Source organism: Anastrepha obliqua, chromosome 3 (assembly GCF_027943255.1).
Source record: "Anastrepha obliqua isolate idAnaObli1 chromosome 3, idAnaObli1_1.0, whole genome shotgun sequence".
NCBI lineage: Eukaryota > Metazoa > Arthropoda > Insecta > Diptera > Tephritidae > Anastrepha > Anastrepha obliqua.
In genome coordinates, this window is record NC_072894.1 from 46,522,128 (window position 1) to 46,545,092 (window position 22,965).

At 38.5% G+C, this 22,965-nt stretch overlaps 2 protein-coding genes across 2 annotated transcripts; one reads left to right on the plus strand and one right to left on the minus strand.

Annotated features, from left to right (window-relative positions):
• The first annotated feature begins 1,295 nt into the window (after window positions 1–1,295).
• LOC129241869 (leucine--tRNA ligase, mitochondrial-like) lies at window positions 1,296–4,592 on the plus strand. Its single transcript, XM_054878413.1, has 7 exons — window positions 1,296–1,493; window positions 1,549–2,001; window positions 2,086–3,219; window positions 3,291–3,495; window positions 3,556–3,806; window positions 3,872–4,105; window positions 4,165–4,592. The coding sequence occupies exons 1-7, from the start codon at window positions 1,404–1,406 to the stop codon at window positions 4,411–4,413; spliced, it is 2,616 nt and encodes an 871-aa protein (XP_054734388.1). The 5' UTR covers window positions 1,296–1,403; the 3' UTR covers window positions 4,414–4,592.
• A 2,069-nt stretch (window positions 4,593–6,661) lies between these two features.
• Window positions 6,662–11,584, minus strand: LOC129242318 (uncharacterized). The gene has a single exon (XM_054878897.1). It carries the CDS (start codon window positions 11,528–11,530, stop codon window positions 6,677–6,679), a length of 4,854 nt encoding a protein of 1,617 aa, XP_054734872.1. The 5' UTR covers window positions 11,531–11,584; the 3' UTR covers window positions 6,662–6,676.
• Between the last annotated feature and the right edge of the window lie 11,381 nt (window positions 11,585–22,965).

The window sequence follows — 22,965 nt, forward strand, 5'->3', positions numbered from 1 at the left end:
GAAATTACCAAAAATTCCAATAACAATTTTATTGATTTCATAATAAGATATAATATATAAAAAATATATACTGAAAATATATAGCTGATACACGTTTTGATATTTTAAACTTACACTTCAAGCCATACCATACCATAAAGTACTAATTGTCAAACAGCTGATTGTTATTTGCCAAATATGTCGCATCGCTTTAGTTGGATTTACAAAAACAAATTATAGCTATAACTGAGAAGAAACGAAACATCGTGTAAAGACCCCTTGCATACAAGCACTGAAAAATTGGTCACATTCCCACTTTTGGCACTGAAATTTAATGTTGCACTTACCCTTACAAATAAATTTATGCTGAGATCGATAATACATATTAAGCAGTACTATCTCGACTTCGTTACAATGAGCATTCAGTCGAAAATTATGGACCTTTTTAAAACTATTAAATAAGGAAAACATATTTAGTATAAATATGTAGAGCCCAATGAATGAACCAAAATGCAATATAACTGTTTATTGAATCTGAATCAGTGTATTTGAAATTTGTTGGAAATAGATAGATATAATTAATTAAAAGAAATCAAATCTGAATTTGGTTTTGTTTTAATTGGAAATGGAATTGCTTGTGCTTATCAGCGGGATTCTCATATAAATCCTTTCTGTTTACAAGCATCGGGTCTCGGCAATGAGTAAGTAAGTTCGTACATATCTGATGCTATATTGACTAACAAATCAACCAAAACACCTACATTTTTAAAGTAAATCAAATTTTTTGCACTATATATTCTACGTGTTTGTTTTAGGATTATGTCATGTTATGCTAATGTTATTTAAAGAACATTAAAAATATTCATTTCAGATACCACTTGCTGCAAATATCGGAAAATGTGACAGACAGCCTGATATATAGACTAGATATGCAATTTAGCAAATAAAAGTGATATAAGCCGTACACTGGACTGTACGTATTATCCAATTGACTTTTTTGTTTGTTGGAGTTTTAGTGAAAAAAAAAAACGCATCCGCATAAAATTGATATCGGAGTTGGATAGAACAGAATTTGTCAATATATAAAATCTTTTTTTTGAAATGGAAAAGCTAAATCACTAATTTCTTTTAGGGGTAAAATACGGTGCACTAGACAGGGCTAGTGTACTGAGGCGGCAGCCCTTGGTCGGGAGTAAAAACCCGAGTCATTCCGGTAACGTAGAACCGGCTGCCATGGGAATGTAGTATAAATATACTAATTTCTTTTCGTGTAGGTTGGTTCATCTATTACAATTTTCATATCAGCTGTGTATAAAGCCGTGAATATTTTTCTCCGGCATCAAAAGCAGCATAAATACTAAAAGTGTCGTATATTTTGTATCTCCTTCCAATAATAATTCGATATCATAAATCAAAATTGTGACATGCAACTCTTACTGCGGCCTGGTATGCTCCAGCAACTCAAACTGTTTTTTGGAAGGCGTTTTCTAACACAAAGTGTAACCGGCATCCAGGTAAAATTTCGCTTACCATGGTCTCATTAATAACCTACTTCTATTTTTTTAATAGGTATCAGAGCTTACAAATGATGTGAAACGTCAAATTGAGATCCATTGGCGCGCGCAAGTTTCACAGGGACAGTTTGATCCATCACGTAGTGATAAGTTTTATGTACTGTCAATGTTTCCATACCCATCTGGTACCTTGCATATGGGACATGTACGTGTCTATACCATTAGCGATACTGTAGCACGCTTTCATCGTATGTGTGGTAAAAATGTGTTCCAACCTATTGGTTGGGATGCTTTTGGGCTACCGGCTGAAAATGCTGCTATACAGCGCGGCGTAGAGCCAGCCACATGGACAGAGGCAAACATAGCACAAATGAAAGAGCAATTGCTAGCACTGAGTTGTTCATTTGATTGGAAACATGAAATGTGTACTTGTTCACAAGAGTACTATAAATGGACGCAAAAATTGTTCTTGATGCTTTATAACAGCGGATTGGCTTATCAAAATGAGGTTATGTAGAATTTAGCTTGAACAAGTAGTGCATATAATAATTTCTGTAATATACTAATTATAGTTTATTACAATACTTACTAGGCTTTAGTCAATTGGGATCCAGTCGATAATACTGTTCTGGCTGATGAACAGGTGGACTCAAATGGTTGTTCATGGCGTTCAGGTGCAAAAGTTGAGAAAAAATTGCTTAACCAGTGGTTTATACGTACCACTGCGTATGCCAAATCGTTATTGGATGGACTGGAAGATCCAGTACTTCAAGACTGGCGTGATATCATAAATTTGCAGCGCCACTGGATTGGTGAATGTGATGGTTATGCATTTCAACTGCTTACATCGGATGCAAACTCCTTACGTGTTTGGACAACACATCCGGAACATTTAAAAGACCCAAATTTATTTATAGTTATCAAACAAAATCATTACCTATCGAAGTTACCTAATGCACCACGTTTAACGGTCGAAAATCCGTTCGCTGGTACAGTCATACCAGTAATTTTTAGTGATGCACCTAGTTTTGCTGAGCACTGCGACGTATATTTAGCTGCGCCAAGTTTTCGGGAGCAGGACAAAGAATTGCAAGAAAAATTTGGATTGACCTTTTTTGCTCATACAAATACTCACCTCCCATTGAACCCAAAACATGCACGAGAAGAAGTACTAGAAGCGGCGACACGTTTAAAGATAGGTGGCTATCGCGTTTCTTCAAAATTGCAAGATTGGTTGATATCACGTCAACGCTATTGGGGCACTCCCATTCCGATAATTCATTGTAATAAATGTGGCGCTGTGCCTGTACCTGAAGAACAGCTGCCTGTAGTGCTTCCAGAGAAAAAAGTGCTTGAGGAACAACGTGAGGATGCATTGCGTTGCACGTGCCCCAATTGTGGTGGCACAGATGCGCAGCGTGAAACGGACACAATGGATACATTCGTCGATAGTTCGTGGTATTATTTGCGTTTCTTGGATCCAAGCTATAACAAAGATATGGTAAATAAGGATCTCGTCAAAAAATCTATGCCTGTTGACTTGTATATTGGTGGCAAAGAACATGCGGTGCTGCATTTATATTATGCGCGTTTTGTAAACCACTTCCTGCATGATTGTGGACTATCACCGACTTCTGAACCGTTTTCTCGACTGCTTGTGCAAGGTATGGTTATGGGGCGCTCTTTCAGGGTTAAGGGTTCAGGACGATATGTAACAGAAGATCAGGTAGATAAAAATCAATTATTAAACGAAATCAATTATTATACATAAATATATTGGTCTATATTGATTAACAGGTTGAAATTGTTAATGCTAAAAAGAACCAGGCGCGACTGAAAGATACCCATGAGCCTGTTGTGATGACATGGGAAAAAATGTCTAAATCGAAGTTAAACGGTGTCGATCCAACAGATATGTTCAAGGAGTACGGCACCGATACCACACGTCTCATATCACTGGCTGATGTGGCGCCCACATCGCACAGGAATTGGTCCAGCGCTAGTACGGATATACGATAAGTTGTGACAAACATTTTTCTAATTAATTTCATTTCGTTCATAGCCTTTCCTGGAATACTTAATTGGCAAAAGAGACTTTGGTTAACTGTAAACGATTTTCATGAGGCACGTACTGCGCCTAATGAACCTGAAGAACAAAAAATTGACACGGAAGGTGAATCGTTCAAGGCCGAAGATGCAAAGTTGTTCGATGCGCGTAATTTCTACGTGAAAGGTGCCACATTTAATTATCGCCATACACATCAATTAAGTGTCGCCATCTCTAAAATGCAAGGCCTTACGAATTCTTTGCGAGTAAATCAATTCTAAAACTTATTTCACTCACTTTTTATAAACTTTCCCGTTAATTCTTTTATTAGCGTGCTCCCAAACATATTGTGCGTTATAGCCCACAGTATGAACGCGCATTAGCTAGTCAAATTATTATGCTCGCGCCGATGGCACCACATTTTGCTTCGGAGTTGTGGTCGAAATTTGTAACTGTGCCGAACAGACTGAACTCATCAACGCCAGAACTACAATGGGAACGCAATGTGCTGGAACAAAGCTGGCCCGATATTGACGCGGACTATAAACTGGATTTAACAATCAAGGTAAAGCAATGCTTTATCAATGTTGTAATTTCTATTAACCAACTTTTTTATTGCAAAAGGTGAATGGGTTTGAAAACTGTGCCATAAAGATAGCGCGCAATAATTTGGATAGCATCACATATAACGATGCAATGGACATTGCCTTCAATACACCATCGGTTACTTCATATTTAACTGATAAGAAGATACGTACGACAAATTTCGTTTTATATCCGGGGATAGAGGCTATATTAAATATTTATGTCGACAAAATTAAACAGTCCACTGCGCAAGCAGCTAACTCAAATGAAGAGGTTTTTAGCAAATAATTTTGTATATAAGTAGAGGTGTTGATATGGTTGTAAATAGGCGCAATACAAAAGTACTAATAGTTGCATATGTAGAGTTAGTTATAATGAGTCGAAATCTTATTTATTAATTTTGTTGCTGTTAATTTAAAAATTAATTATAAAAATGGTAATCATGGTTTGTTTAATAAATACGCATTTGTTACTGCCCTAACTTCTGCTTCGAAACATTCCTGCAGCTTTAAAAGTAAACACGTTATGTTTACTAAGTTTAGATACATTTTTCACTTAATTTCATTATTTTGAAAGATTCTATTTAATTGCGCTAAACCCATAACAGATAATTTTTTTAAATTTTACTTTTTTTAATTTTCCTAAAATTTAGTTAAATCGAATTTAATTTCATTTTTACATGATTTAATTCCAATAAGTTTATGTTTTCGCTTACGTACGATTTCGTTTGATTGAAGTTTGTACAAGTTATCACATAATCGCGTTCGTTTACGCAAAAAACTTGGAAACTTGCATGGAGAGCACCCAATTTCGGCATTTCATTTAGAAGAATAATTACAAATTTTTGCTTGGAAAATTTTAGCCTGCAACAACTTGCAAGCAGGAGCCGATGGTGGCAAATGGTTGCTTTTTTAACAACAAAAAAATCAGTTGTTTAAAATTATAAAGGTACAAAGACATAAAAGGGTGATCCAATAACAATGGAAGAAAGAAGGAAGAAGATTGTAATTTAATTAAATTTCTTATCGATTTATCTAATAGAGGTACCCGTTAAAAGGAAATGTGTTCGTGGTAGCGTGCATGTTCAACATGTTCATGTGTGGCATGTTCAACAAGAGGCATGTGAAAAATATAAAATATAAGCAACCCCCAAATTTTAGGAGTTGCCTTCGATAGTTTGCTCTCCTTTTCTATGCACACAACCGCAACTGCTACTAAAGTCTAAAACCGCAACAAGATCGTCAAATCGGTAGCCGGCAGTACTTGGAGCAAAGACAAAGAAATGTTGCTGGCGACGTTTAAAGCAATTGGCCGGCTAAGTTCTAAATTACTCTGGGCCTGTCTGGCTGCCTGGAACTAGTGATACGTAGTGGGGGGAGTGATACTCTTAGGACAGCGACGGAATGACACCGGATGTCCCCGCGTCAAGACCTTCACCACGAAGCACGGATGCTACCTATAAAAGAGCACAATAAAGTGCTCAGCAAACAGTTTCTACTAGGGTGCTATCGTAGTTTTCACCCATGTAGACAACTGCTTGAACCAGGCACATCAGGAGGCATCTCTTCAACTACTCCGACGAGATCCAGGACAAAACAAAACGACAACTACTGGACCGGATAGTGTTTAGACATACACTGAGTCCGACTACCACCCACAAGACATGAAGAGCTCCAGCTACCTCGAAAGACCCGTGTAACTTTGGTACAATTACGTTCTTGTAGCAGGTTAAACTCTTACTAAGGCACCTTGCACGCTACTAACCACCTTTTCACATGCTCCATCAAGCCCACTCATCTAACACCCCTTTCCCAACCTGTCGAAACAGCAAGCTTCCTGGGCTTACCGTTAGATGAGTTATGGGAGGGCGATTGGTGACTACACCGCACAGACCTAAACCCTGTAAGCTGCTACAAAAACAACGAATAAGACAATCGCTCCAACGAGAGTTGGTTCTACCTCACCGGAACGGCCCGGATTTTGGGCCAGGAACTGTCACCTCGGCAGCATTCCCCGTATATGTATGAGGAATGCTTATGCTGCTACAAAAACAACAACGAAAAAGACAAGTTTTCTTTAACACTTTGGTGGAAAATACTCTTGGTACTACATCTATTTTTGGAAAGTTTTGATTTCGATTACAAAAACACTGCTACAGAATAGTGATTAATTTTTCATATATTTTAAAAATTGGGCTACAAATTTTCATAGTTCTACATTCTATAATACTAACTTAATATACACCTATATATGTGTATGTGTATGTGTATATATATGTACGCTGTCCCTTGTTGTAATTTTCTAAAGTGTATGTATGTATGTATGTATATGTGTTTCTATATTCGAATTCACTAAATTTATTGCACTATCGTATACTGACGGTGGCGACTACCATCGAATTGAACACAAATGACGTCCTCGGAGACGTCAACAATTTCTGCCGCAGGCGCATAGTTATGTAGATACTCCCGCGCGTAAATAGTGCCTTTGGCCACAGGCGACTTCGCTTCGTTCACTCTCCCCATCAAAGCGGCACCCATGTTTGGTGTTGTTACTTCATGATTTCCTCCATTTCATTGCGCAAATATTCGTCGAGATGCGAGTAATCGAGTAGTGCATTCCGCACGATATCCAGCAGCATACTTGACCACAGCGATTCCAGCATACGCATTTTCTCCATCGCGTTCACAGTGTTCTCGAGCATGGTGGCAAAGTGCAAGCGGCCCCGTTCGCGCATACTAAGCGCATTGAAGTTGGTGTTGGGATTGACGCCCACGACTACACTGGCCTCTTTAACGGCATAATGCATTGGCTGTTGGTGGTGCCCACTAGTATTCGCGGCGTTGCCATTGTTGTTAGTGCCATTAGTAGGTGTTGGCTTTTTCCATTGCAGCGCCTCCTTGCCAACGACTAGGCGCAATGATTTGTTTTCCGGCTTCATTAGCCACTCTTTAGGCGACATTTTACTGGCCGTACATGTTTCGTCTAACCGTAAACGCGCCAACAATGGTTGCAGCATCGTCGCCGGCATCGCCCACAGCACTAAATCGGATAGACCTTCATACAATTCATTTGATGTCTCGATTTCTGCCTCCGTGACCGTGACACCATTGATCAGCTTAAGCCCCCAGTGTGACAGTCGATAAATGGCATATTCACGCCACAAATCCTTTGTGGTAATTGCATTTCCCTCCGGATCGATGGTGAGCGAACTAATGCCTTGCAGTTCGGCCAATGCGTTCAGCTGGCCAATATATTCGATGTTCGTTTCACGAAATACAAAATTTTCAACATTTGGAAATCGCGACTTGACGCGCGCCAATATTGTAGAGGCGATATTGTTGAAATTGATGTAGCTAAAATTCAAGGTATGCACATCCTGCGCTTTCGTTGCATTCCACTGTTTGTCGATATAGCGCAGTGCGCCCTGGCCGTACACGTTCAGGTAGCGGCCACAAATCTCGATGAGATAGTCACCGCCCTGTTCGCGTTCGCGTTCGCGCACCTCTCGTTCCCCCTTGCCAGCAGTCGAAGCGCGTGGGCCGCCTAACAGCGAGTTGTTCGCTGTGCTGAGTGGTGTAGGCGCCACTATGCAGGTGACAGTTGGCTTTGTTGGCGCTTGACCGTTGCACGGCGTCAACGTGGCATTTGCTATCGCTTTACCATTATTGTTGTTGCTTTTGTTGTTGCTGCCGCTGCTTGTGTTTGCTGTGCGCTTACCGCTGCACACTTCATTTCCGTTAATGGCTGCGGCTGGTGAGCAGTTATTTGTGCCAACACCGCTGGCGCCCACAATTGTCTGTGACCTCATTAGGCGACGACACACTGTGCGCGTTGCCGCTCTTGCATGTCCTGTTGGTCCGCCATTGCCACTGCTGGTTGTTTGTTGTGGCGCCTGCACAGGCATACACAGGTGCTCTTTAAATCCCAGACTTAGTGAGCTACCTCGGCTTGTAATTTGCGCTGTGGGGGTACTTCCAATTATGGCTGTTGTGGTAGCCACTTTTTGTTGTGCCAATGTTGTTTTGCTGGCATTAGAATTGCGGTTCGGCGTCAGTATTGATGAGTTATTGTCCACCTGACAGACAGACTCCAAAGCCTTTACTGTAATATTTTCTTTTACGTTTGCTTGTGGTGCCTGTTGTGTCGACAAATTGACTATGTCGGGGCTCATTGCATTGGCATACTTTGTGGTTATTCTATTTGCCTCCAATTCTGACCCAGTGGTCACAGTGCTAGTGGTTATGTTAGATCTTTGTTCGTCCCTCTCAGCTTCGTTATTGGCTTTGATAGCCATTTCAGCGTCACTATTGGTAGATTTTGCGTTTTGCGCCGAACTACTCTTTTCTTTTACTACAGAATTTTCAATCCCAAATTCATTCGTCCCACTCCGTCGCTGTTGTTGCCCCGCTGCCTTTTGGCGTTTGTGTATGCGTGTGGCGCGTTGGCGTAACTCAGTGGAGTCCTCGTTGTCGGAACTAAAGCAACTAGAAGAGGATTGAATATTCGGGCCTAAACTAGACACTGATGAGCCGGAGTTACGTGCGCTGTTGCTGCTGTTGTTGCTATTTTCAACATTATTGTTTTTGTTTTTATTGCATTTGGCATTGCTGCTTAAATTATGTGGCTGCTGTGCATTAGGTTTTGTTGTTGTAGGCGTTGACGTAGTCTGCTCTGGTTTTTGTGGCTGTCGCAGTGTCTGTTGCAGTTCATGTTGTTGTTGTGGTTCTGGATGCTTTTGTTGCTGCGGCTGTATGGGCGGCACCTTAATAAATTCTTCTAATTCTGACACAAATTCAGCCACGAGCAACCCACCCTCTTCTGTGGTATTTCCTGCCACCTCAGTGGATTCGTTTATGCAGGCCAATTCGGTGGGTATTGCGATGCGTGGCGCTGCTGGGTATGCTTGCGTCAGTCGTTGCTGTGTATGTTTTTGTGTAAAACTGTGCTGTTGCAACGACTTTTGTGACCTTAACAACTCCCAATTTGTGCGTGCATTCGAGATTACCTCCTCTCGTTTAATGCTCTGATAGGCGTCAGGCGAGAGGTGTGCATAATGCGTGTCCGAAATCTCTTTATTACGTCTCCAAGACATAGCGGCACAACGTACCTGCTCGGTAATGGGCATCTGACTGAGCGATTGCAGGCGCGGCAAATGGCTGACAAGAAATGAGACACAGTCACCTGCCAGAGAAACGGGATTATTCTCGATGGCTATCTCAAGTAAATTGGTTGCCCTGGCAATGGAAGCCATATCGTCCACGCGATGCAGCTCATTGTGACAGAGCCACAGCCGCTCCAATGCTATGAGATGTTCAAAACCACTAATGCGCTTGATTTTATTGCGCTTCAAATTTAGCTCTCGTAACTGCCCCAGGCCACTAAAATCGTTTGGTCCTATTTGCCGCAATAAATTGCCAGCCAAATTGAGAGACTTGAGCTCTTGAAGACAATTGAGTTTATTAGCGATGTTGGCGATTTTATTGCCATGCAGATCGAGTACACGAAGCGTTTGCCTCACTGAGCTGAGTCCACCGATGTCGGTCAAACGGTTTTTACCCAGCAACAGCACGGAGAGCATAGGCAAGCCGTCCAAGTTGCCTATGCGTTCGATTTGATTGTCGTAGAGGTCGAGAAAGACTAGATCTTGAAAAATCATGCCATAAGAAGCAACAAGTTGTCTATTCTTAACAGTCAGTTGTTGTAGAGGATTGTCTTCTTCGAGCTCGCTCACAGCAAAAGTTGAGCCATCAGAGTTGCTCGTTTTATTGGTGACAATTGTATTTGTAGTCGAAATTTCCAAAGTAGATGAAGACGACTCTGTGATGTTGGTTAGCGCGCTGGTGTTCGAATCGAAACTTTTTAGCCGCGCTTCTGCACCTGTCGTGCTGAGTTTAACACGCGCTATTTGCGTTTTCAGCAAATTTTGCTGAATGATGCTCAGATGGCGTGGTATGTTAGTGATAAAACTTTTGGAGCGTTTAAGTGCAAAACGACAAGGCATCGGCTGACGTACCAGCGGTAGCAATGGCGCATTGTACTGCAAATTTTTAATCAAATTATTACTTGCACCGGTAGTTAGACGTTGCTGCAGCAATTGTTGGTAAAGATGAGGAGGCGGAGGACGTGGCAGTGGGTCAATCTGTCCCAGCGGAGAAGGCGGTGGGGCCGGTGGTGGCGGCGTTACGGTGTTGCTATTCAATTGACGTGCATTTGTTGATGCCAAAGCAAGCGTCAAGCGTACATTGACACCGTTAGCAGACCGGTCTATCTTTCCGGCACCAACACGCTCACTTTGGCGTCGTAGTGGTTTCGCTAAATTTACGTCATTAGCTAGAATGAGCGCATTTTGTTTGCTTCCACCAAACTCAGATTGAACGTCTGCTGGTGCTATCGTGGGTACTGAAGCGACCAGCGGTGGTGGTGGTGGTGACGGAGGCTCTTCTTTTGGTATTTGAAAAATATTGATGAGATTATGTTGTAGCGACAGCAGACGCAGCTGTGTTTCATGCTCAAATATCGGTATCGCACTGAGCCCGCGTCGATCATAATTAATTCGATCCGGTTGCTTTTCGCGCTCTTGTGAGGAGCGAGTTATACGGCAAATACCATTTGGCTGCAATGTAACAATAGCTGCATTGGAATTTCCGCTGGCGCTGCTATTAACACTAGGACCGCCATCACCTGCGGCATCAGCACCAGCAACAGCGCTCGCACTATGCGTTGCCGCGATGTGTTGGCTATTCAATAACATATTCGGTGATAAATTTCGATATTTTGGTGGTCGTTGATTCGTGGCGGAGGTGGATTTGGAACGTTGGCGCGTGACTATTGCCCGAACAGGATTGCGTCGCAGATGGACAGCGAGTGTTGCGCGCGTAGTTGTGGCGTTCGCTTTGACGTGGTTGCTATCAATTGCTGCCCCCAACAGTGGGGAATTGAGTGCGGTAGCAGCATTTGTGTTGGCTGGTATTTTCCGTTTATTATTGTTGTTGCTACTGGCTGTTGCAGCTTTCGGGGTTGTGGTGCTTAGTGTAGTATAAGAGCGTCCAAATGGATGCCGCAGCCGTGTAGTAAGACTAGGAACAAATGGTTCAATTTTCAGCAGTGATGTTTGAGGTATATAGGTTTGTGTGGCTTGTGGAAGTTGACTTTGTTGTTGCTGCTTCACCATTACAGTGTGTGCAGTTGTCACAGCAGCCGCATTCGTTGGTGCAGTATTCAGTTGTTTTGTGATCGCAGCGGGTGTTATTGATTTGGCAGTTTTGTGTGCATCAGCAATGTTAGTTCGACTAACACCACTGCCACCGCCTCCATTGGGGCTTCTTACATGTTCCTGCCGCTTCAGAATTGCTGGCCGGCTGCGCAACTTCGATATGGACATGATGCTGTGCGTTTCCGTCATCCAATGCACCTTTGTGCTATGCCATGCATTTCGAGTCCGCCATGCAGCGCCCGCTGTACCACTTCCGCAAATATATTTCTATCAAATCTCAGCCGATCCTTCATAGTAATTCTGAAATTTTGCTCATAGTTCGGCTTTGCTTGAGCTGCAATTGCTTTGCCTGTTAACGTTATGTGATAGATAACTTTGTACCACTCGCTCTGAACTTGTTATTACGCAATATGAGCCAGTACTTTGCGTACAAATAGTAATAACTCTGCTTCCCTTTGCAAATTCTCTGCAATAAAAATTTGTATAAAGCATTCAGTAGACACAGTTGACATTTCTATGTGTTCAACACGAAACCTATCTTAGTCATGCACCACTGCACCGCACTGCCGAGCAACTCAAATGCAATCCAGCATTTTTCATTAGCAAACAACTTGCAATAGGACAGAATTTTTAATTTGGTACGCACTATCTACTTCGATGTATAAAATTTGTCATAAACTTGAAATTGCCTTCGAAAATAGCCCTATTCGAGCTCACTTTCTGTTTGCTACCGTTCAGTTATGGTCCTGCATTCCTTTTTTCACTAGACTTGCGAAGCTCTCATTGCCTATCCAAGTGTATATTTCTCATTACACTACTTTCTTGGCATGTTTTATTAGTTTGTTTATTGGGGTTATATGCGGTTGCTATAGTCAGTCTAGTCAAATTCAATACAAATCCAAAAGCTGCTGTCATTTGTTCAAGTCAATTGGCCTCGGGTGACGGTCAAGCATTGTTTGACAAGAACTTTATATGTGTGCGTGTCGGCTGATTGACGCTAATATCTAAAATTTTTGATTTTCATCATTCAAAAGCCGACAACAAGTATGTGTCACACGACGACACCCGACTGCACTAACACACACAAAGCTCAGTCAAGCATGCTGGGTCGTCTCCCGAGGCCAAATCGGCAAATCCAGCGCATTTCGTGTGCGTTGCCACGACAGTTTTAATAATTTTCTTAACATTTCTATTTGTATGTGTGTATGAATGTATGCAAAATACTACGCTTTAGTTATTACTTAACTTGATATCGTTGCCTGTGTTTATTTCACTGAGCTATTTGCCCAGATACGGTAACATATCGACTTGTTTGCAAATACCGCAACAGGCATAGAAATGGCGGTATGCAAGTGTTTGTGCGTGTGTATGAGTGGGGGTGTGGCTTACACGTTGTAACAGGGAATGACTTACAGTGGTAGTCCACGTGTTAGTTATGAACTAACTAGTTATCATATTTGTTAGCATTCTGGATGTTGTAGCAGGTTAAGCTCCCACCTATCCAGAATCCGCTCCGACGTACTCAACATATGACCGGCTTGAGAAGGTCCCCCCGCGACACTAACCACCTATTCACATGCCATCACAACCGGTGGGCATTGATAACGACCAGTAATCATCGAAAACTCCATCGAAATTCTTCGTAAATTTATCAAAAATGAACTGAAATCATCATTGAAATTCATGGAATCGGAGTTTAATATCTCCAAAACATCGATTTATCGTATTTTAACTGATCATTTGGCCTGACGAAAGGTCTGTGCACGTTTCATTCCGCACAAGTTAACTGAGAACCAAAACCGCTTATTGTATTATAATGCACCATCTCGTCGATCCACTCTTGTGACTGATTTCTGGAGTACAAATCGCATTTAACCATCAATCACTCATCGTATTCATCTGATATGGCTCCCTGTGACTTCTACCTATTTGGAAAATTGCATTTGTCCATGAAAGGAAAACGGTTTGCGTTCGTAGAGGCCATCCAAAAGGCTTGTACCGACATCCTGAAGGACATTCCGGTTAATGACCTGAAATACTCTTTCGCGCAAAACAGTGTATGGAGACCAGAGGGGACTAGTTTGAATAAATAAACTCGAAGTTATCAGAACAAAGCTCCTGGCGTTTCTATTTTAACTCAGTCTTGTTTATTTTGGGCTTCACCTTGTAAATCCATAGTAAAGTCACCCTTTCTTACAGTATGGTAGCAATGTGCACTTTTCTATGCAGGCTAGTCACAATTCGCGTGTATTAGGCAATGCATCAGTGCGTGCGCTTTATTATTTGCAGAAACTAAGTTTTCCTACATCTGACCCAATTGTGTCGCAATTTCAGAAAAGTAAAATGTGGGTGATAATTCTTAGTTTTGGGGATACAGTATAAATATATGTGCGATGGTAGAGCAGTTTCTGTATGATTTTACCATAGAATGGTATGCGGATAAGTAACATCGGTGATGAAGTAGTCTAGAACTCATTTAACATATTCATCCGCCATGGGAAACTGGTGGAAGGCAAAGGCGCTATAGACATTAATAAATAATTTCAAGCAATTTTTCCGAAACCAAACGTCTAATGTACATAGAGCAATAGTTATAGCACTACTAAATCTTCACATCACCGACCATATTATAACATGTACGACAATAGACGAAAAAAAAGCAATTTGGGCACAGAAATAGCTACACGGTAGACACTTACACATAATGCGGGACCAAAATATTTACCAGAAGAACAGCTACACCTGGCTACAAAAGGGAACTGAAGGATTTCCGATCGCCATTCAGGATCATGTTAACCTCACAAAAAATTACCAAAAATAGATTTTGAAAGATCCCAAGGCCTCAGATGATAAATGCTGCAGATGTCAAATACACGCAGAAACAATAGACCACATAATCACCAAATACACAGAAAGGCCTAGTATAGTCGCAAAAATTCTACACCAAGAAAAAGCAATCAAACTACAACTGTTGGAAAACGAGGAACAATTTTATAAATACACATCATGCAATATAATAGAAAATGAAATATACACACTATACTGGGATATGACAATACATACAGATAAAACCATAATTAACAATAGAACAGATATTGCACTTATTAACAAAACCAATAAAACCACCTTCTTTATTGAAATTAGCACCCCAAGTAATGAAATATACAGAAAAAATAGAGAAATACATTGAACTTGCACCAGAAATAAAACGCGTATGGAAACAAAAAAGTGTTCGAAAAATTCCATTTATAATATCAGCCAATCTGAAACATTTAGAAATATATCCTAATATTCATCACAGAAGTCAAAAATCGGTGATTCTTAAAAGTGCAACACAGCAAGAAAATAAATGAACAAATATTAAGTTATATAGTAATTAAAAAAAGAAGTGAGATAGGTATCTTCCATACAACAGCAATATTTTATAATTCTATATAAAATAACAAAATAAAAAAACACTAAACACAAAAGTGCCCACACGACTTGCAGTTCGAAGCTGCCGTTGTGCTTGGGGGGAGAGTGGCGTGCGAATAATAATAATAGCAAATAATAATAATAAACTAATGAGCACGAAAATAAATAAATAAATGCATAAAATATTGCTATTTTTAATTTAACATAAAAAGTGGGTAACAAAAAAACAAAAAAATTGTGAAGTAATGAACAGAATGAGTTTATGCGCCATTCCGTGAACTATTCGGCCAAGTGTTACTCTGCCGTTAAGTCAATGTATTTTATTGTAACGGCTTAGGATATACTTTAAATTTAGTTTTTGCATAATTTGTAAAACTAAATACATTTTTTAGATTTCCCACGCGAGAGTAGGCGACATATATAGTATGTAACTAATCATGAAAGTAAAGTTTTTTATTGTGCGAAGTTTTCATAAAGGAAAGAAATACATTAAAGAAATGTGCTCTATGAAATTTCCGACTTTCTTATATACATATAAGTATTGCATTCTCATTTGCCTATTACTCGTACGTAGATCTATTGGGTTTACCAGTTCTTCAGGCGTGTGGTAACTCCATACGATAATTTTCATGGGAATATATTTTTAAGAACCATTTTCCAATAACAGGTGTTATGAATGAATGGATTGTGCTATCGAGAGATGATTAACAACTTTTTATGGCCGGAATTGGATAGTATTGATCTGAACAACGTTTATTTTCAACAAGACAGCGCTACGTGCCACACAAGCAACGAAACCATTGATCTTTTACGGGAAAAGTTTCCAGACTGTGTTATCTCTCGAAGAGGTAATCACAATTGGCCACCGAGATCTTGTGATTTAACACCTTGTGACTTTTTTCTTTGGGGCCACGTGAAAGAGAAGGTTTACGCCAACAGCCCAGGGTCGATTCAAAACCTTAAATATGGAATTCGTGAGGCTATCAAGTCATAGGGCAGACACTTTGCAATTCGGTTTTCATGGAAAGGATATTGTCCTGTAAGCTTGGCCGTGCTGGTCATTTGCCTGATGTTATTTTCTATTATTAATAGCATACCTTTCTCTTTGTAATGAAATAAACATCCGATCATTTATATTTAAGAATAGCATTTTTCTTTGAATATCAAAATAATACCTCTTATTAAAAAACCCTTTATTTGCAACCACTATGAATAAGCCATTAATAAAATGTATACTTATATAATTTGGAATATTCGAATTTATTTCTTAGCAAAATTAAGTTAAATGTTAGCACACACACTCGTACGTATAAAAATATAAAAATTTGCACATGCTTAAGGGTTTTTTTTTACATTTTACTAGCTACTGGTTAATGTGAATCAAATTGGGTCAGGGACATCTGCAGAGCATAATTTGAAGGGAGAGCAGCATTTAAAGCTGATAGTACTTGAGGCCATTAACAAGTGAGACACTTGGCACAGTTTTGCATTATAAATGAAGTGTGTAGATTGTAGATAATGTATGCATACAGAAACGTACATATGCAACTGAATACAATATGCACATTTTTAAATGCTTATGCACATTTGTGTGAGTTAATATCTACATACATATGTAGATATGTATATTCGACAGCCTAAATTAAAAATCATCACTCGTAAATATTTAATTATTTCTAGAAGCACAATAAGTTACCTGTTGCATGTACATTAGGGTGGAGTGATGCTATTTTAATTTTTTTAATCGATTTTGGCAGACCTGCAGAAAGTTTTCTTTCTATACCAGAAATAAGAGAAATATTTAGTGGCTTCAAATGATTTTCAGTGACGAGCTTGTGTTATGGGTAATAAGTTGAGTCAATTCTTATTATTTATTTTTTAATATAATAACAACTATAACTATCTTACTTTAGAACTGCAGTTAAAAACTAGTTACAACATAAAACTTAAATTCTTTGAGCTGTGTAAAATTTCGAATATTTTTCCGTTTTTGGTTGAATGGTTTGGAAAAATGGTTGACCAAATAATCAATATAATAATAGGAAATATACCGGCGCACCAATTTGGATTCCTCACGAAACATTCGACTATTATCCAGTACATGGATATATGAAAACGCTTTAAAGAACGAAACACTTGTTTTGCGGTATTCTTTGATATCTACAAGGCGTTTGACAAAGTATGCCACTATGGCCTACTGATACAATAAATAGGGAGCATACTTGGCCCTTTATTATATTTGCTCTTTAAATTTGATCGTCCACTCAATCCAAACTGCGTATTAGTACGTCTGCCGACGATGCTGTTATCCTTTCGATAGGAAACACGGAAATTAGCCATAATTTAAATATACGACTAGACCAATAAATGGCATATTAAATTAAATAAAAGCAAGTCTGTGCATATAAACTTCACCCAGAACAAAATCAAATATGGTCCGATATATGTAAACGGTACAAAAGTTCCCTACTCAAATACTTACTTGGGGACAGTGGCGTAACTAGGGTATGGCAAGCAGGGCGTGTGCTATGGGCGCCACTCTAGGGGGGGAGGAAAATACGATCTCAAAAAGGTGCAACGCAATTTTGTCGCTGCCATGGGCGCTACGTTTTCCTGGTACGCCTCTGCTTGGGGATAACTCTAGACGCCAAGTTAAGATAGAACGCTTACGTAAAGAAAAAGAAAGAAGAAATGTAATTAGCACTAGCCCACTAATAATAAAATAATAAATAATATACATAAAAAATGTTGAAACCTATATGGATTTACGGCGCACAGTAATGACGCTACCAAAGTAACATTCAACTTAGACGAAGGCGCCAGAATAAACTTATTAAATGTCTAGTCGATGCTCCTTGGTTTATTCGTAGCTTCGATCTCGAACGCGACCTAAATATTGACTCGTTAGCAGACACAATAAAAATTGCCCACGATGAACGATTAAAAACTATGTCAATACGGAGGCCTCGATTCTTGTTAATCCAACTAATTGGAGAAGAAGATTGAAATGTAAAAAACCTAAAGACTTAAGGACTAAACAGAATCACATCTCAAGTGTTGTGTGCACCTCATATTATTAATTCAATACAAATAGCTCGTCAGTATTTTTTTTTGTAACTAGTCGCAAATACACAAGATAAAAAATATAAAAAAAACTATTATAAAGGAATTTTTTAATTGCTATACCATTACAGAATAAAATATATACAAAAAATATTTATGTATACTATAGCTCCACCTTAATGTATGTATATATGCATGCAATTACAATACAAACAAGGGCATGGGCATAATAAATGAAGTATGTATGTAGATAAAATACTCTGAACGTTTAGTGTAATGTTTTAGTGAGCCATATCTCACTATGTGTATATTGGATTGGACCACTTTAATTAAGCAATTGTGGTGGCCATCGTAGACGCACATATCGGGGTTCCCGAGCCGATCTAAATTGAAGACGTAAAATGCTAAAATATTTTTTCAAACAGCAATAGACCTTCAGTAACCAATAGAAAAGCTTTTAGAGATTCATTCAAACAAAAGTCAAAATTTTCGCATCAAAATAAAATGGGTGGTCCTCATACTTTTTCCTCGATATTACTGAACCTTGAACCTGCACCACTTATGCAAGAGCATTATGATATGCCTTCTCGTAGGAAGATCGACAGTATTTCTTGACCAGCAACCGTCGGTTTGTTAAGGAGTTTTGAAATAACTTGGAAAAGCCCCGATGCCATTACAAAACATATTACATCAATATTAATTCCATCGTAATACCCCGCGCACGGATGCAAAAATCATGGTGAAGAGATTTTTAGAGGCGTCCTATTTATGGCAGCAGGACGTTATTAGGCTCTTAGCGAATTTGACAGCATCAACTGATAGGCCAACGTAACTGGGGTCACAAAGCGGTTTGTTTACGAAAACTAAGATTGTGTTAGTGATATACGAAAAAAATCATCAACACAATGGCACTTCGTTGTCGTCGGAATAACGATGTTTGGACGAGTGTGTGAATACATGTGAAATGATCTTGCATAATTCGGCTGCAAAAACCCCAAGTGACAAGGTAGCCAAAGTTCCCCTCACAATTTTTTTCACCATAGTTAAAGAACAAATCTGGTAAATCTATCATTCTTGATTCATAACTAAGTTCAACTGCTTTGGTACTGCCAAAATGGAACTACCAAAATATTAAGTTTACCCCTAGAATGGCTCAATGCCGAATACACAGCATAAATAGTGATTTACCTTAGTATTCTTATGCTCGTATGTATATATGTATGTTCTATTATAGTTCCGTTTTAGACTTAACATTCATTTTCAGACTAACAGCTCAGAGTAAAACAAGGCAATTAAGATTATCTGTGGTTACCGTGACTATAGTGTAGCCTATAAACTTCGATGTTCTCACTTAGTAAACTATAAATATAACTCTATTTTTACAGGGTCCATACGTTTCTGCAAAAAAAAATCGTAAAATAATTCACTTTTATTAAAAAAAATTAATTTTTATACAATGAAAATTCAATCCATAAGTACAAAGCATTTAAAAATTGAAATTGAAATTAGGGAAAAAATTAATTTTCCAACAATTCAGCTGTACCTGAAAAGCAAAAATACTGTAATCAGTAGATATGTCCGATATGTCAAGCCCATCTGTTAGGTTTCTGTCAAATTATTAACGGCTTTTGTTGGTTTTTTCATTGTACAAAGTCTGTTATTGGCAAATGTTTTTTGCTCTCTCGAGTTTTTTATGCATGGCACCCTATCGGAAAATTTATAATTCTTGCAAACGGCGTTGTACGTCAGTCATATTTGACACTTGTGAGGTAATCAGCTGCAGTATGCAAACGTACAAGCAATGGGGTGCGTAAAGGTCAAATAAAGATTTCATCGCTCAAAATTATTATTTGTTATCCAGGAAGAAAATTATTAAAAAAAGCAAAGGATGATTAATTTTGCGCCACCTTTTACAAATACTTAGCTGCCCACGACCTAAAGATTACGATGAAATTTTAATGCACAGTCAGATATGGTTAGTTCTAAACTGCACTTATTGCATCGTTTTTGAAGGAACATATGTATGTATGTATCTTTACTTTACACGAAAAACTTTATTATAGTTTTATAAGGCCTCCTTTTAGGAATTATATTTTGCTAAGAAAAAATTCCCTTATCATTATGAAACTTCAAAAATTATCCTACAAATGTAAAGGCGAAATAGGAAGCTGTTTATACAACGAAGCTGACATCTACATTCTAAACTGATGACGTGATGAACATGATATGTGTAAATCCATCCATCTCCAGCTAGCGTGTTCCCTCACTAATATTTCCGCCATACATCTGCATATCGTTAGCTGTACAAACACTAATATTAGCATCATTCGGACTTTTATGACAGCAGTAGCCAATTTTCCTCTCATACTTACTAGTTATTGCTACTGCTACCATTCATTAGTACTAAAGAGAAGTAATGCTGAACATGATGCCCTACCAACTACAACAGCAATAAAAAAATCTCCACCTCTTTGCGAAGGAATCTACTTATAGTACGAGTATAGTTTGTACGTAGCAGCAACAAGAGTTGTACGTTAAGGTAACAGCACATCACGCTGGAGGTGAAGGTGAAACAAAAGCCGTCTTGTTGCATGTAACATTTTGAAAGGAACAATTTATTTACAAGAACACAATCCAATGGTATCCCAGACAGTTTACGGGCGAGGATTTGTGTTCGTGCAATTTACAACAGTATTAATACCCTGCCGGCAATTGCGCGGTCGCTGACTCGCCCAATAGGTTAGGTTATTGTGGCAGTTGGTTTTAAAAAAAATATTTAACTCATTTAAGCCACGTAGGTGCGTTGTGGTAAAACTGTGTAACACGGGAACTCGCCAAATAATAAATAAATTTTAATTTAATAATATATTTGAAAATACATTACTAAGGCAAAAATAGGAAATTTTCATACTACATAGTTAATTAAGCAAATCGTTTTTGTAGTAATTTGTAAAATTTAAATTAAATTTGTTTTTCTTATTTATTTCAGTTGAATGAAGAATAGATTCGTACTGATTATGAGAGAAAAGGCTTAAAGCTATTTAAAATAATTATAAAATAATGTACGAACTGCTCAACAAGATAGCGACAGATCAAGGTTTTGAATGGTGAACCTATTATAGGTACATATAAGTAGATTATCTATTTTTTCGAGCTTAACTTCCAATCCGTAATTAAAAAACGAGATTACCCATACGAAATTTCTCTTCCGAAATCCGAGATTGCAAAATAATCTTAGATTTTAACCATACTTTTCCTCATATAACATTGTGTTTCCTCTGTTATCGATAATTATTATTACGAATGTAAGCAGAAACGTCAAAGTAAAAACTAAATAATATGGACGCCGGCAAAGAAAAGAGGTTTGTGGATATAATTCTAATAGAATGTTTGTCAGGTATTATTAAGGGGGGCCTCTTATCAGTCGGTTTCAAAAAATCGATTTTGTTTTTACTGCAATCGATAGATATATTATAGGAGAATATGCCCTCAAAATTTTATAGCGGAATTCAAAGTGATTTCGGAGTTACAGGCCTGTGTACCATCCCTCGTGAGAGTATACTGTCTACCTTCTGAAAACTTTGAAACACGTTTTCTCAAAACCATGTTTTTGAAAATGGCGGGTAAGATTAAAAAAACGAGGAAAGTTATCGTTTCGAACCGAAAATCGATATAAAGGTAATTAAAATGCGCAACTAATTAACTCAAAAAAATACAACAAAAACTCATTTTTTAATGTTATTTAACACCTTTTTTGAAAAAAAGCGAAAAAAGCACTTTTTTTCAATAATTAATTGTGTGTTCATTTTTTCATATTTTTATACAAGAGTAGTTTATTATTTGCGGGAAAGTTTTCAGAATAAGACAATATTTTTCTTTTGTGTTTCAGGTGAAAACTACGACCGCAATCTTACACGCCGTTTTACTAGCGCGCAACGAGAAGCTGTGCGAGATCCCTCATACGTCCGCCATTTTTTTTTTTATTTATGTTAGAAAATTATTTATTACTCTTCAATCATGCCTTCAAATAAATGCAAAAGATTATACCTGTGTGTCGCATTTTTCGCCTCGAAAAAAAATTGAGAAAAAACACCTTTTTTTGAAGCCACTGATAAGAGGCCCCCATTAACTTGACGAAAAATTCGCATGCGAAAGCAACAACAAAGTTATCGAGTGAGATCCGCCGCTAGCGAGAATGGCAATAGCCCATTAGGCCGCGCTGCCTAACCAGCACAAGTAATTTAAGGCAGCTCCTATGCGCGTTGTTGCTTCATCTATTCGCCACTTGCTAAGTCTTGGCGAAAATAAGAGGCCCTATGTCTTTATATTACAGAGAAAAGCGCGTGTCCATAGTCGTCATAAAATGTAATTTTTGTATTGCTGCCATAACTTTTTGCAGCCTCAGTAGTTTTCGCTTATTGATTTCCTCCAACTGCCTATCACAGCAACCAATTGCGCAATTAAATTAACTATTGATTCCCTTTGCCTTGACTTCATATTATTAATAATAATTAAACTAACCGAAAATGCTGAATTATTGCACCAATTTATATTGAGAACAATTTTTCTAAACAATCAATCAGCTGTCAAGTTTGTTAATTTTGAAGCTAATTTTTGTAGATTTATTGATAATCACTGCATATGTGAACGTTGGTTAAGTCCGTTAAGGTTCTCATTTGTTTTTTTTAAAGAAGCCAAATACGAGCCAATTGAAAAGTAAGCAGACTGTAGTTAGCTGAGAAGAAGCTTTTTTAACACAATTCTCATAAAAGCAAGTACAGTAACCTAAGTATCACTGACAAATAGTTGACAAATATCACTGACAAATAGTTCATTTAAAGTTAGCTAAATTCCCAACATGGATACTTGGATACTTACAAATTGTGTGTGCGTCTATACTTCCTTCTCCTATGCACCTGACTCGTATATACAATTGGTTACAAATGGTAGCAACCTAGGATGGATTGAAAAGGTATCATGTGCTATTTTTTGGTATGCGGTGCCACATCTGCTCATTCCACCTAAAGAAGTGCATACATATGAATTAGGTGAGGAATTACTCTTCCCTTTGTCGATACTTTTTCCATATACTACTGTCCTTAATTTGCACTTACGAGTACCTATGTGTAAAAAAATCATAAACTACA